The following is a 16,447-nucleotide window of genomic DNA, read 5'->3' as shown; positions in this document are numbered from 1 at the left end:
CGCTTTCAGATGCGCTTCTGCAACCGTCTGGAACGCTCTTCCTTCCAATATTAGGAAGCCACTGGAGCTATGCAATCTTGATTTGAAGCCTGGAGCTATGCACTCTTAAATATAGATTGAAAACTCATTTCTTTAGAACGACTTTTTGTGTTTAGTTTCTTGTCCGTCCTTAACACCTCTGATTAGCACGGTTGGCTACGTACGGTGCGAAAGAAGTCCATCATACATACATAGCTGTAGTTAACCCAGCAGCAATGACATCCTTAACCGCATGTTTAACGTAACAGTTGTTTATGTATTTGGGTCTTCCAAAAATGTGGTGGGAAATTTGCTCATGTTTTAGTTTGTGTTTGTTATATGAATCAAAACTAAAACTAATTCAAGTGGACGAAAGATTTCTGATTCATTTTATAGAACAAACACAAAGACCCGGCATCCATATAGAATTTAACAGACTGTTGGGGCAAGTGCTGTTAGCGAGTAGCACCTATGAAGGCCGGCACGGTACACGACGGGGGTGGGTGACCAGCACTATCCCGGCCGCCTTTCTCTCCCTCGTGGCGATGTTTACACACCGCACCAGGTACTCATTTGAGGCTGATTCGACCTAGGGGAGGCCCAGGACCAGTTCAGATAATCGTCACTGGTGTTAGCCGTGAGCGGGAATTGAACTCGGGTCGCCGGGTTCGTAGCGCAGCGCTAACCGCTACTCCACTGCTCCCCACAATATGCACGCATACATATGTAGTGGTGATACGCGCTGGGTGTATATGTCGTGTGCCAGCGCGTATGTACGGGTGTGTGTGTGGTGACGCGCGCTGACGGGGAGGAGCAGGCGTCAGTGCGCGGGTGGGGGTAGTGCTGCTGATTGGCTGTGTGCCGGTGACGCGCCCAGAGGGAGTGATCGGGTAGCAGCGCGGTGTGATTGGTCGGAGAGTGGAAACACGCGCTGAGCGGAACCGGATCGTGGGGATAGCGCGTGGGGATTGGGTAACGGAGGAGCGGTGCCGACGTTGAGGTCCGCATCCGCTCCGTCTCCCGGGAAGAAGGGGTATATAAGGTGATGCACAGAGGAGCAAGGGGCAGAAGTGGAACCATCTAAGAATGAAGACGAAGGTGTAGAGATAGAGCCCGGAGAGGAGAGTAATGGAGAGTAGAAGAGAGTAAGGTATAGTGTGTAGCCAGCGAGATAGAACGGTCTACACGAGCTGAGTAATGTATAGTGTGTAGCCAGCGAGATAGAAAGGTCTACACGAGCTGAGTAATGTATAGTGTGTAGCCAGCGAGATAGAAAGGTCTACACGAGCTGAGTAATGTATAGTGTGTAGCCAGCGAGATAGAAAGGTCTACACGAGCTGAGCAATGTATAGTGTGTAGCCAGCGAGATAGAAAGGTCTACACGAGCTGAGTAATGTATAGTGTGTAGCCAGCGAGATAGAACGGTCTGCACGAGCCGAGTATGCATACGGTGTAGCCAGCGAGAGAGAACGGTCTGCACGAGCCGAGTATGCATACGGTGTAGCCAGCGAGAGAGAACGGTCTGCACGAGCCGAGTATGCATACGGTGTAGCCAGCGAGAGAGAACGGTCTGCACGAGCCGAGTATGCATACGGTGTAGCCAGCGAGAGAGAGGCAAAGTCTACACGAGGCGAGAGAGGAGAGTGTAGCAGAGGCGCAGAGTCTACACGAGGCGAGAGAGGAGTGTAGCCGAGGCGCGGAGTCTACACGAGGCACAGAGAGCCGGCAGCACAGAATCCTGAGTCAAGAGAAGTGCGGTGTGAAGAAGAGAGGCCACGCGTTGTATTGTTACAAGTCAAGATTTAATAAAAGAAGTGTGTTCCCGTCAAGGAGTTTCCTGCCGTCATTTTCCAATACTTCACATATGTAGTGACGTAAATGGAGTCACTACGGCCTTTCGCGCCAGCTACTGAGAGAAGAGTGCAATTGTGCGTGTTAGAGCCTCTCTCTGGCACCAGAGTAGGCATGGCATGGAAGGGGGCCCTAGGGGGCATGGTCCTGGTGACAAAGAGAGGGCAGTTGAGGACGTGGCAGTCTGGTTAAACCCGAGAGGGCACGTGACCAGGACAGCGTAAGAATGTGGGCCAAAGGTGACCGAAGGGACATGTGATGTAAGGCCCAGAGTCTTCTAGTGAGTTCTAGAAGGGGGGCGTCGCCGAGGCGGAGTCAGGCCACGCTGAGGGGCATAAAAGGGAGTTCCCGAGGTCCGACCCGGGCTGTCTGCTGCAATGGAACCCGTCGTGTTTCGTCTCTTCGATCCTCGGTCTTCGGTCGTCACGCTCGGCATCGTGGGTCAGGCAGTGTGTTAGCCGACTGACCCGCTCATGTAGTTACCCCGTTGTGGTCGAGTTAACCCGTTGTTACGTTTATGTAGTTACCCTGTTGGGGTGTGAGAATAAGCGTGTTGCCTCCAAGTTCACGTGTGTGTCTCCGTGGAACCCACTACACTAGTACATGTACGCCTGAGCTGCTGCGGTGTTATGGCTAGCTCACTGGACTTGCAATACAGAGAGGGTCACTGGTTCGATTCCATCTCATAGCGCGGCGGTTAAAACAATGGGTGGGTTTCTTAAACAGCCCCTTGTCTCTGTCCACTCGGCTCGACGATCGGCACGTTGCGTGCAGTGGGATGAAGTGCATGCACTTCCCCCAAGACGGTCTGGCCGGCGTGGAAGAGTAGACCAAATACCCCTTAGAGGCTCATTACAACCCTATTTGCGGGCACCTGCATGAGCAGGGCTGCACCGTTACCCGTTTTAAACCCATGAGGTTGTATTGCCACACAGGCCGAGACGATTGTCCCGTCAATGCCATAGTTCGCGTAACCTCGTGGCAACGGCAAGGAAAGGAAAACCACAATCCCACCGATAACGGGCGGCTGACACGTTGGTTTCCGTGTATCCTCTCTTGCCTCTACTTGAATGTTGAATGGCTTGCGCCGATCACAGCTAATGAACTACGAGCCAGGTGACTGCGGTTTGCCATTAAGCTAAACACAGAAGCGGCAGTGCTGACAGGCTTTATGATTTAGTGACCTGGCACAGGAGGGAGGCACGGGGGGCTATGCCCGGTGTGCGTGGCATATGCTTCCATCACCTCCCCCCACCCCCCCTCTCCGCATCTCCTTCGCGAGGTTATAATTAACAAACGGGCTGTTGTGCTCTGCCCTTCGTTAATTAGGCAAGTGACTGTGCAGCTACGTGAGGTCAACAAAGGTTACTTTTGAGCTTATCCAGCAAATAATAATAATAATAATAAGAAGAAGAAAATTAATGATAATAAATAGTCCTTTGTCAACTACAGCAATGGTATATGTCATTAATGCGTGTATATATAAATACATTAGTAATTTATGGTATTATGATTTCAGTACTACGTTTTCTGTTGGTTTTACATTTTCACTCGGTTTTGTAGCTCTAATCTTCGTCCACATGCTCATTTGTGGGTTTAAGATAACCTGTCATCGGATTTGTATATTTTGAGCCGCACTTTAAGTGGAGTTTCCATTTCAAATTTTAATTATCCAATAATTTAAAGTGCTAATATCCAGTGAATAATTTTCTTCTCTAGGGATTTAAATTCGTTGCTTAGAACTAGTGTCAAATCTCCCACCTCCTGATCTAAAATGTTGATGCTAATGTTAATCGTCTTGTTCTTGCCTGAAATTAACTGTGTTAATTTTGTGATGCAAGCCTAACTTACATCGCAACAGCCTGCGATCACTTCCTGTGTTGTAATTGAGAGTCGAATCCGATCTGAACAATTACAGACCAGTATCATCTTATCACACACACACACACGCACACATTATAAACAATTTTAGAACATTTCGATTTAAAGCTTTCGTGACTGCAGGGATTCATCTTCTTGGTTCTTTCGGTAAAGTCACGTAGAAGGGAAGTAATAAAATAATAAAAATAAAACATAATAAAATAATTCTCACGACGTTTCGGCCACAACGCAAGCAGCCGTCCTCAGGTGAGCAGCCGTCCTCAGAGGACGGCTGCTTGCATTGTGGCCGAAACGTCGTGAGAATTATTTTATTATGTTTTATTTTTATTATTTTATTACTTCCCTTCTACGTGACTTTACCGAAAGAACCAAGAAGAAGAATTTTAGAACAACACAGAAAACTAAATAGTCGTCAGTTTAGAGGCTAACCAACCAACAATCGCAAGCTGGAATCAGTAAAGGTTTGTTTCCTTTTAACATTGACCACATCTATACTACATAGGCTTAATCATGTACTAAAAAAGACAAATGAATTTAACGTACCATTATGCCCAGCATTTCTAGGCCACGACAAAGAATTCGATTCAGTGGATAATTGATGTCGTCATTCAAGCCCGCACAGTCCAAGGCCTTCGGAAATAATATGGAAATTAGCAAAACTATTTGTAAAGATGGAACAGCTCCGGTAAGATTGCATAAATAAATAAAAATGCAAATCAGCAGGGGGAGCCGAGCAAAGGGACCCCACTCTAAACAAGGTTATTCACAGTGACCGAGAAGATATTTTTCCAAAAATTGGATCGTAGGAATAAAGATGTGAAGATAAATGGTGAAAGTATTGACTATCCCAGATCCACTGATGACAGTCATTATAATACTACCAATGGAAATGACTTGTGAGAAAGGATTTAAAGCTTTCGTGACTGCAGGGATTCATCTTCTTGGTTATTTCGGTAAAGTCACGAAACGTCGTGAGAATTGTTTTATTATGTTTTATTTTTATTATTTTATTACTTCCCTTCTACGTGACTTTACCGAAAGAACCAAGAAGTTGTGAGAAAGGAGTTAAGGGCTTAACAGATACGACTGTATTTAGGGCTAAAGATAAAGACGAGCAAGACCAAATGCATGTACAAACAAAACAAGCTTGCTCAACCAAAGGAAGCCAATATTAGAGGGACATAACCGTGAAACACAATAAAATATGTATATGTAGGGCAATTGTTTAAGAAAATTATAAAATACAGAGGCGCGTGAGACGTTTTGCAAAGTTACGTTTGAAAAGGAAACGCAACATATGCTGAACTTCTTTCACACCGTACGTAGCCAACCGTGCTAATCGGAGGTGCCGATGTTAAAAAATAAAGTGTTCAATTGGTACATGTTATGCGCTGTGACGCTTGGATCTAAAACACAGATGGAGAAATCGGTACGAAAAATATATTCTTTTACAAAAGAATCGTGTAGAAATGCATCCTAGGAATTGAACCGAGAGACAGAATGAGGAACATATAAACCACAGAACAACACACAAATTAGAGGCATCGCGTAGACTGTTTAGCAACTAGAGTGGGCTAAAGGGTAGGGCACGTGGCTAGAACGGATGATATCCAATGGATGAGACTGGTGACAGAATGGCAGCCAAAATAATAGGGAACACACTGTGCAGGACGATCACGGCAGAGATGGAGCATTGAGATCAGCTCCACATTCCAGGAGTTAATGTTGCACATTATGACGGCGGAAACCACTTTTGACGTTTCACAAAATGGTTTCTATCTTAGCGACCCCTCAATAATGATGGGCTGAGTCAACCAAACTCCCACCGCCTTCCCACTGCGATTTGAATTCGTGACTTTCTGAATGTGAGGTGAGCATTCTGTGAAAAGAGGAAACTCTTTAAACTGGGGTATAGCAGTTGGCGTAGTGGTTAGGATGTCGGGCTGTGAACCCAGTGAACTGAGTTTGATGCTGCTGCACGGCTAACATCAGTGTCGTATCTCAACCGGCCCTTGCTCCCCCTTCGCCAACCCCCACGCTAACCAGTATGATGAAGCGTGGTCACACAAGCCCCGTGCTTGAAACAGTATGGGAGAGGCCCTCGTCCAGCAGAGCATTGGCAAAGGGCTTGAGCAGCTATTATTATTATTGCCATATATTAAACCTAATATTTTGCTGAGCTCTGCTCGGTGTATAAACTTTCACTCAGACCTGGCACATTTGGTTCCGATGTTGTATATCATCCCGTGATTTTTATTTCCTTGAGACGGTGACCTAAAGGGAGATTTAAAATTCAGTGGTGCGAATGGACATAGCGGTGAAGATAGGATGAATAAGTACACATTGTAACTGATTAAGTAATTCAAAGTCGTGTCGGTACAAAATAATTTGTCTTTCACATTCATGCCGTTCTTTCTGAACGAATACTAATCACAGTGTCCTGCCACTGTTATGACCACTAAAGGCTGCGATTTACACGACATTATATATGCACACTTACACTTCGGTATTGTTATCAAAGAATCTCAGAGCAGTATGGAGAAGAGCTAGAATGAAAACCAAATACAGTGGGGGTTTTTTTGTTCTTCCCGAGGGTCACTCCAGGGGCACGCTTGGCCAATTCGTTCGTAAGTACTCTTTTCCTCGTTGGGTTATACAAGAAAATCCAAAGAAAAATAAAACGAGAACTAATGGTCCGTTGATTTACCTAAGATCGTGAGACAACAATGGGCCACACAGGACGTCGTTGTAGTTATCTCTGAATTCAGTTAACTTTGTGTGCTTTCATTTACGAGCAATAAATTATTCTCATTATCCTGTTCCCTTGCAATGGTCAGTGTGGCTCCACAGAGACCGCTAAATTGGCAATTCTGAATCCGGTTATTTCCGTAAGAGCAAGAGCATACGAACGCATTTTATGCACTCACATAGGCATTGCATAACTTTGAAGAACATTGCAAATGTGGTTTAATTGCCTATTTGTGTTCATCCCCGGTCGGCTTCACTAGCACCGTGAGTACGACCATCTGACGCGAGATTATTAAAACTGATTTCTGCTCCATGTGAGTTTGTTGACCGGATGCCAGACAAGCAGACTGCATGGAAGCTAAATTTTAACACTCATCGCTGTGAAGTACAGAAGAGGGCCGGGGGGGGGGGGCTTGTGGTGCGGGGGGGGGTAGCCGAGGGCGATATGAGCCTAACAGAGATGCGAGACACGGGAGGCGACATGCTTGGGGGAGATGGAGGAGTGGTGTGTGTGTGTGTGTGTGCGCAAGTGACATACAGCTCTATTTACATCTCAAGGCCAAACATCCTTCTGCCCTGAAGTACGGGAAGACTTTCTGCTGGGGTCTCTGACCCACGTCCAAGCAACGCCCCCTACGGCATTGGGCCGGAGAGAGTGATGGGTGCGGTGAGGGGGACGAGTGCACACCACTGACACAGTTCGGGGGTGGGGGAGGGTAGGCGCTGTAAGTGGACAGCATGAATCCCCCGACAGAATGATTTATTCATTGTTATTTTTTTCGGCCCCATATATGGAGGGATTGTATTGGGCGTGACTTTTTTTTTTCCCAAATACGCATTTTTGGGATATGTTCTTGTCCAAATAAGGAATGCTGGGACCGTGAATAGTCGGAAACGATACGGATGTTTCAGCAGCAAAGCGATCCAAAGCTCGATCAATGCTCCGATAAAGCCCATTGGTAACATTTTTGACTGTTCATCCCCACATTGACGACCATTGGCTGACTGTATATTAACATAATGTGTCATTCATTCTGTCGGGGATTCATGATGTCCTGTTACAGGGTGCACCAAGGAGGGGGGAGCTGGCTGAGTCGTCGACTGCTCCGTTCGCTACTTCAGCGTCCACCGTTGGTACTGGACTTTGTTGCGATACCAGCGGTGCCAAACAACAGCGGCGCGACCCACCCCCAGCCGGGATGAATGGAAGTGTAACAACAAATGTTGTGGCCACTCAGTGTAAAACCCTCTGGCCTGTGAGCCAAGTTCTAGATTTGAAGCTTTCGTGACTGCAAGGATTCATACTCTTAGGTTTTTTCGGTAAAGTCACGTAGGAAAAAAATAATAAAAGTAAAATTAATACAAGTAATATGATTAATTAATAATAATAAAATTAAAATTAATGAAAGTAATAATAAAAGTAATATTAATTTTTAATTTGTTTTTACCTACGTGACTTTACCGAAAAAACCTAAGAGTACTTTGAGCCAAGGTTGTGGCTTCAGCCCAGCGCGGTTCCCTACATCATGAGGTTTGCACCCAGCATTCATTCTTCCGCCTGTCCGTGTCCGTCATTCAGAGCCATTACCGTGACAGCCTTGGCACCCCCGTGACTTGTGACATTGTTTGTGGAGCAAACGTCAATAGTTATTTCAGCAGTGCCACACTTTTGACGCGATCGTCTACATCGCGTCAAAAGTGTGTCAATTTTACATAGGTGAACTACAGAATATATATTTTAATTATATACAATTGGTTACTTTCAACAGATTCCCACGAATCTGTTCATCTCTGAATTCAGTTAACTTTGTGTCCTTTCATTGACGATCAATGCATTATTCTCATTATCCTGTTCCCTTGCAGTATTCAGCATGGCTCCAAAGACACCAATGAATTGCCATTGCTAAATTGGGTAATTCCCACGAATATAATATAGATTCCCACGAATAGAGTACGGTACAAAGCACACACATACAAAGATGTGTGTTAATAATTTAACGAACAGATTAAAACAAACAATTCGTCTCATTATGCGTACATTTTTTCTCTCCAAATTGACTGGCATGGCATCGAACGTAAAGCATAACCCTTGAAGCAGTGCTACCTAGTGCGATGATTATCTCGCTATCTGCTCACACACGGGCTTTTAAAAGCCACGTCTTGAGCATCTGTAGTTTAACTGTAACAAACTGCCACCTTCATCTCCTCTCCTCTCTCCCCTTCTTGCTGACATCCGCATTTCTCAGTTGCAAGCCGGCTCGGGGAGGCCGACGGTGGATACGAATGGGCCAATTATAAATTTGTGCCTATTTTTCTCAGGGTGTTTTTCCCCTCCTCATCCCCACCACCACCACCACCACTCCTCTGTCTCTGCCACACTTCATTCCACGGGTGCAGCTGCTGTTATCGGTATTTGCAGACACCCGGCCCATTTCAACCCATGCCCGAGTTCTGAGCACTAACTGTCAGTGACGCATTCATCGGGCGTGACTTACAACTCAACAGTGGATTAAAGGCAGCCCAGAAATTCGAAGGGCACTGGCAATGCGCGTAGCATGTTTTTGTTTGTTAAAAATTGCCTTTGCTCTGAAAAGATGTCGGCAGCCTCACTATTCTCTCTCACACACACGCGCACGTGCACGCCGAAACATGTCTCGAACCTAATGACGAACTTTCAACAAAAATCTTTTACCGTCTGGCGAGCCCAATTTTTCGGGAAGAATTCAGGACAGTGCCATTATGGGATAAGAGGTCCGCCGAGTATCAGCTGGCAGATCAGTTTCGACTTTCACAAATGCCCCATGTGCTGGCGTCGGGGAGAAATGGATGGCGCTCGGGTAGAATGCGACGCACAAATCACAGCGCAGTGATTATGTTATGACAGGCAAACAAAAATTACTTTCACGGGTGAAAAATCCAATTGGTTCTAAGTTACCACATCCCATCAGCACCGTTATCTGTGTAATGAGTCTCACGCATTTAGGACAGAATAATGGTGCTGCTTCTCTGCGCTGCAGCTGCAGATTTGGCTTGTGGCGGCGGCCGATACGAAAGCGGCTCAGGGTTCTACGCTTTAACGTCTCCACGTTAGTGTTGTTTTCACCCCCGAAGGTCCTCAACGGGCATGCGGCCGGCGGTGGGAAGCGGTCATCTGAATGATGCACAAAAGGCATTCTTATTTTTTAACTCACCGGAGAATTTCTTTTCTCGTAAAGTAGCTGCAGTCCTGAAAAACATAAAGAGATATTTTTGGATGAGCGACGTGTGACGCGTCATCGAAACTCCGATTAGCACGGTTGGCTACGTACGGTGCGAAAGAATTTCAACACACACACAACAACAACAACCGCCATTCGCCACTAAGTGGCGGTGACGTCACCACGACGCTTGTGCCAGGTCAAGTGCACCTTGAGGCCACGTGAAGTGTCGAACGCCCGCTGGCAGGAGGTCACGGGGCAGACCCAGCAGGTGCACACACACATACATACACACATGCAACACTATTTCGAAACATAGTTTATTTGTGCGAATGTCACTTGACGGTTTTGTTTTGTGATACGGTGTCGAGAGAGAGACCTGTGTGGAAGCAGATTTCAACATAAATATGTTGTAATGAAGTGGTCCTTTCGATAATTCACCTGCATAAAGCTACACAGTGTCCAGTGCCTACCTTGATCCACATTTGCATTTGGGTTTACTCCATGTGGTAGTTTTATGCCAAAATTATCGACATTTGGCATACAACCACCATGTCGCCTAACCCAAAAGGCAAATGTGGATCATTGAATTGGCTACGAAAACCTACATTTTAAGTGCCTACCCTGATTGAATGCTGGTTTTCATCATAGGGACCCTTTAAATGCTCAAATGAGTTGCCGATGTCCTTACTGTGACAGTAGATTAGGTATTTTCACAGCACCAGTAATTATACGCACCCTTCACTTGTTTTAAAAATGAAATAAAAATAAAACATGCATGTAGAAGTAAACAGAGCCATAAACCACGTCGGGTGATTTTATTGGCTTTGGAAAGACACATGAGAATAAATCATGCCAGAGTAACTGCTTTATGTGAAATTTTTAGGAGGTATGTTGATGAACTATTTATTTGTTTTTTTTAAATGAACACATTTATTTTAAAATCGAGGAAGCGCTCTCTTATTTTGCTAATGGACTATTTACAAGGAGACCATATTTTGATGGAGAGACTGCTCATGCAAACTTGGCCCGTGCGTCCACTTCTTTCCGCTGCACAACAAAAAAAACGCTTGGTGGAGAAATTGCTTCACGTGAGCAATGTCCAGGGTCAGTGGGCCATCTACCACCCAGCCTCCTGGACACATCCAGCAATGTACTGTTGTCAATGACAACGAGGTGACCAGCCTCTTCTGGCTCTACGTTTGAATTCTACGAGTAGCAGCACCACGCTCTGTTTTGCGGAGGGGACGGTGTCGAACGAGCGATTCACCAATCGGACGAAGCTTTAACCATTCAACGGGGGGGGGGGGGGGGCACCAGAGCCTTCTCAAATCGAGCTGTCCGATGGCCTGTAATGCCATAAAAAAAGGAATCACGTGACTGCAAATCACGGGCCAACTTTAGCCTCGGCCCTCGCCCAATAAATGAATCGATGATAAATTATTCCCGTTCCACGCACAAGCACGCACGCACAACCGTGCGCGCGCGCGCACACACACACGTGTAACCACAAACAAACGTGCACACGGACACACATGCAAATACAAAGATCCCCCATCTAGGCTTTAACAGACCGTTGGGGCAAGTGCTGTTAGCGAGCACCTATGAAAGCCGGCGCAGCACGCCTGGGTGGTCAGCCCCACGCCCGGCCACCACTGTCTCTCAAGTGTTGATGTTTACACTCCGCACCGGATGCTAATTCAATGCTGAATCGACCTAGGGGAGGCCCAGGAGTGGTTCAGATATTCATCACTGATATTGGTCGTTAGCGGGAATCGAACTCGGGTCGTCGAATTCTTTAAGCAGCATGCTAACCATTGCACTTCATAGTCCCTACAAAGACAAAGATTCCTCGTATAGCCTTATTAGACTGTTGGGGCAAGTGCTGTTAACGAGCACCTATGAAAGCCGGCACGGCACACGAGGGGGTGGGTGGCCATCATCACGCCCGGCCGCCTTTGTCTCCCAGTGGCGATGTTTAGACACCGCACCAGGTACTCATTTGATGCTGAGTCGACCTAGGGGAGGCCCAGGACCGGTTCAGATAATCGTCACTGGTGTTAGCGAGCGAGAACAGAACTCGGGTCGCCGTGTTCGTAGCGCAGCGCACTAACCATTACACTGCTGCTCCCCACTCCCTACACGCACACAGCGTTGACCCGTCAGGGAAGTGATGACCCTTAAAAATAACACAATCAGAAATAAAGCAAACTCCTTGAAATATTTTGCCAGCGGAACGAAAATGAGTGGGAGGACATCAAGCAAAGTCGTTTTGGGTTTAGCGATAAAGTGGCAGTTGGGACACTGTCTCCGGCCTCGTGTGTCACTGGACCAAAACTACGTCATGGTAAAAATCACGACGTTTCGGAGGCAACACAAGCTTCCGTCTTCAGATGGAACCGTCACAGCCACGACAGCTGTATCAAGTAAATGAGAGATTGCAAGAGCTACCACTCTCATTTACTTGATACAGCTGTCGTGGCTGTGACGGTTTCACCTGAAGACGGAAGCTTGTGTTGCCTCCGAAACGTCGTGATTTTTATTTTATTTTACTTTTATTAATTTTAATGTTTTGCCTACGTGACTTTACCGAAAAAACCTAAGAATATGAATCCTTGCAGTCACGAAAGCTTCAAATCTAGAATTTACGTCATGGTAGTTTGGCGAGGAAGACCTACACACACTGGGTTGGAGAACGTGAGTGACAACATGGTCCTGCTTGTAACAAAAATTGTCTTTTGTGTGAACGTCACATGGGAAAATTATTCACCGGATGACGCGACAGTTTATTGGCAGAGAAGTTTACGTTTTTTAAAAATGCATAACCACTGCACTTAAAAAAGATACAATTTCCTATAAATAAATTGAAATGGGTTAAGTGATGAGTGTTGAATTACGTGCATCAGAAAATTGCCTCAGTGTAAATGCAGTAAAAAGATGAGTGTTAATGGTTGGAAAATATATGTTGCAAATATTTAAATATCTAACCACTGTGTACAAAGAGACATTGGCAATGGGGGGGCGGGGGGGGTGATTCATCATGTTATTTCTCCATTGTTTTTATTTATTCAAAATAGGTTTGATATTAAAGAAAAACAAAACAACTAACCTATACGAGATTTTTATTCTAATTGTGAGTTATGCACACATTGAGTGGTGGTGCTGAGCTGCTAAACAACAATAATTGCCTAAAGTGGGCCTTACCTGATAAAATAAAACGCGTGAATTATCTGGCAACGCGGTTTTCGTATGATCGATTCTCATAAAAACAGAAAACCCTGGCATCGTGTCATGAGTCTCAATACTCTTGTTTTCGGAGAATCATGCACTGTCAATGATTGTGTAATTCCTTTTCAAGGGTGTTTTTGCATGAGGAAGGAAATTTGAAAAACGCCTCCCACACAGGGGATATGTGTTGCCAGCAGCGAGCAGTGCAGCAGAATCCAATGTTGTGTCGTACTCTGCCGCAGCGTTTATGCATCTCACCTTCACCAACTCGCATTGACCAGTGTGGTAGTGTACAGATTACAGATGGCCTGCGTGATGTAGGCTTCAACCAGATTTAAAAAAGAACTGTACATGAACATACAAGGGCATAACGCTGAAAGGTCCACGCCGGTTCACGAACCCACTACGAAATCAAAGGGCTGTAGATGCACAGACAAGGGAATAACAGTGAAAAGTTCCCACAGACCAGTTCAAAAATCCACTACGAGTTTAAAGGGCCGTACATGTGCAGACAAGGGGATAACACTGAAAGGTCCGTACAGACAGGTTGACGAACCCACTTGCACATAAACTATCCACCGCCTGAAACATAATTGCCCAAAGTGGGAGAACGTTCCACTCTTCAAATGGGGCCTTTGAAAAGAAAACGCTGCCAATTTCCAAGTGAAGGTTACGCCCCACGGAGCTCGCCACGTCACGGACAAATAACTCCTGCTTTGGGCTGGCAGTGTGTGTGATGGCTCACTCCATCTGCCCTGCTGAGCCAGCACCAGCGCCGGGTAGGGTGAGGGCGGTCCACCAGAGCCTTCGTCTTGCCCCCCCCCCATCGCCAACCCTCCCGGGGGGACAGAGCGCTGGGCGTGACGGTGCCCCCCCGATCCGCCCCCCCCGCTCCGCCCCCCCTAACTTCAGGTCACCCACAAAGTCCCCTAAGTGTGCCGTGTCTGCTCTAATGGTCCTCACATTTTCGGGTGTAAATGGAAATTTATTTTAAACATCGAATCTCCCACGGTTGCAAATTTTGCTCTGGGCGTGGTGATAATTGGTGGAGGTGAAACAATGATTCGACCTAAAATTTCGATTTAAAGCTTTCGTGACTGCAGGGATTCATCTTCTTGGTTCTTTCGGTAAAGGGCCCCCAAGTGTGAGAATTATTTTATTGTTTTATTTTTATTATTTTATTACTTCCCTTCTACGTGACTTTACCGAAAGAACCAAGAAAATGATTCGACCGTTGAAATCGATGAGGAATGGTTTTAGGAATGGGTTTTGGAAGCGTGATGCGCTGCTGTGAATCCAGTGACATGAGTTCGAGACCTGGCCACGGCTAGCATCAGTGGCGAGTGACATTCTGAGCTGGTTCAGGGCACACGACCCCTTCACCAGCACGTGCTGACCGGCGTGACGTATGATCGTAAACTCCCCATGTATGCATGTTCAATGTATTTCGCACCGCACGTAGCCATCCGTGCTAATCGGAGCGACATGGGAAGGCCTTCATCCAGCAGTGGATTGGCAAATTGATTTAAATGATACATTGTTATACTGGGATGTAGAAAAAAAAACGTTGAAAGATGCCACGGGGTTTATAATATTGTGTGTGCGCACGTGGGCTGATCAAGATGTACAAATACGGGCTTTTATGTTTTTTACAATCCAGTGCAAAATGAGAACACCCTCATGCCATGCGGATAGTGGAGGTTATATGACTATACTTCACCACGCAGGTCAGTCTGGGTTGGTGAAGGCGGGGAGAATAGGTAGGGTACCATAGAAGTACAGTACAGGCATTTAGTTTTCTGCACTGCCCTCTGCTGATAACCACGTAGCATAGCCCCAAGGCCGCCTATGGCAACCTGGCCACATCTATAGGAAGCGGCGCGTTCCAGGCAATTTGGTCATAGGCTCATTATATCTACACAGAACTATGAATTACAAACTGATAATTGGGGTCATGCTGTCTGGAATTGTAGAAAGAGTACTGTGCTACAGTCCGTACTACCTGGCTTGAAGGCGGAGAGACCGGCGTAGTACGAACTGGCCGTATACGGTCCAATAGACAATGTACGCGGTTTGAGTTTGAGCACAAAGATAAACGTTCAATAATGAATGCGCTTTTTTGCCATCAACGTGAACGGATAATTGCACCTCCTCTTACATTGTTCCTGATGATGCGGTGACAAACGCGAGTTCCGTTTGAAGCGATATCATATATGCAATTAAATGAATGCCCATTGCCAATCGACTGCTGAATTACCATGCCAAGTGGGGAGCTATTCGATCATGCTTCACTACGCTCGCTCGTGCGGGTTACGATTGACGACTACTACATGACCGTCACTTTCAAATTCATAAGTTCAACGAATGTCCGTCCCCGTATTCCAAAAAAACCCCCCAACAAACTGAAATGGATATCGTCTAAAATGTTCCCTCTTATTAAAACGAGCGTTGGACTGTGGTCATCTCTGTTTTGCAGCCATGAGCCAACAGCTTAAAATGCTTGTACACTCTATGGTGGCGACCAGCATAGCAGTGGAGACCACTTCATATGATCGGAATGTTAATTCACAAAATACATCCTCATCAATAAATAACAACCTCAGCCGCATTATACACACACACAGGCACTGTAACATTTTGAACCAAGTTTTAAACCAAACATTTGGAAACGCCGTAACGCATCTCTCCGAAACTGCATTTCATCATTTCACAACTCCATTCTCATAAGCCACAATTTACCTGCAAGTTTGAACGTTCAATCAGAGCAACCAAGTTAACATTTGCACGGCCGTGCACATCCTCACCGCCAACGCGGCGTCGCCACGCAAAACAAAACTCGGCGCGACTCTCTCCTAAGTTGCCGTGCGACGTTAACGCAGCGCTTCTCTCACCGCTACTTCAAGCGACATCACCAAAAATCTGCGGAACCCCCCCCCCACCCCACCCCTCCACCGCCACGAGCCTCACTCCTTCCTCTCACCTGGTAGGCGTCCAGCTGCTCTTCTGTAAAAATGGTTTGCTTGTTGCCCATCTCGGAGTAGCGCGGGGGGCCGAGGTGGCGACGCACCGCGACATCACCCAGCCGCTTCTTAAGAGCTCCCACCGAGACGGACACACGGAGCGAGAGGAATAGCGCAAGGTTCTCTGGCCGCTAGAGCCCGCTCGCTGGCTGGACGGGCGCGCACTGGGAGGCGAGCGTGCATGGCGCACTCCCTGGTCAGTCGCCGGGGGATGTAATAGGGAGGGACGTTGCGGCAACTACAGTGCAGCACTTTTTCCTCCCCTTCCTCCTCCTCTTCTTCTTGGGCTTCTTGCATAAAATAAATATACGGGTGCGAATGTATCCCAGCGACGCGAGGTACGCAGAAGCAAAGCTGCCCAACCCGCACGTGCGTTGAGCTGCTACGCTGGAGCTCGCGGCGCTGCTCTTTACACGGCAATGATAATGATGGCCCTGCAAGTGTTTGCGAGCGCACGTTGATTGAAGGGGGAGGGAGGGTAGGCGGGGTGGGTGCGGGGCGGGC

At 46.7% G+C, this 16,447-nt stretch overlaps 1 protein-coding gene across 1 annotated transcript in view; it reads right to left on the bottom strand.

The window, feature by feature from the left end:
- Positions 1 to 15,965, bottom strand: part of LOC144949612 (calcium and integrin-binding family member 2-like) — a 46,711-nt gene extending 30,746 nt beyond the window's left edge. Inside the window, exons 1-2 of the mRNA XM_078879582.1 lie at positions 15,904 to 15,965; positions 9,690 to 9,724 (exon numbers count right to left, since the gene is read on the bottom strand). Of these exons, the coding sequence (XP_078735708.1) occupies positions 9,690 to 9,724; positions 15,904 to 15,954 (86 nt within the window). The 5' untranslated portion in view covers positions 15,955 to 15,965. The remainder of the gene's footprint in view (positions 1 to 9,689; positions 9,725 to 15,903) is intronic.
- Positions 15,966 to 16,447: the final 482 nt, after the last annotated feature.

This window comes from Lampetra fluviatilis, chromosome 3 (assembly GCF_964198595.1).
Source record: "Lampetra fluviatilis chromosome 3, kcLamFluv1.1, whole genome shotgun sequence".
Lineage (NCBI taxonomy): Eukaryota > Metazoa > Chordata > Hyperoartia > Petromyzontiformes > Petromyzontidae > Lampetra > Lampetra fluviatilis.
This window is presented reverse-complemented; position numbering and strand designations above follow the sequence as displayed.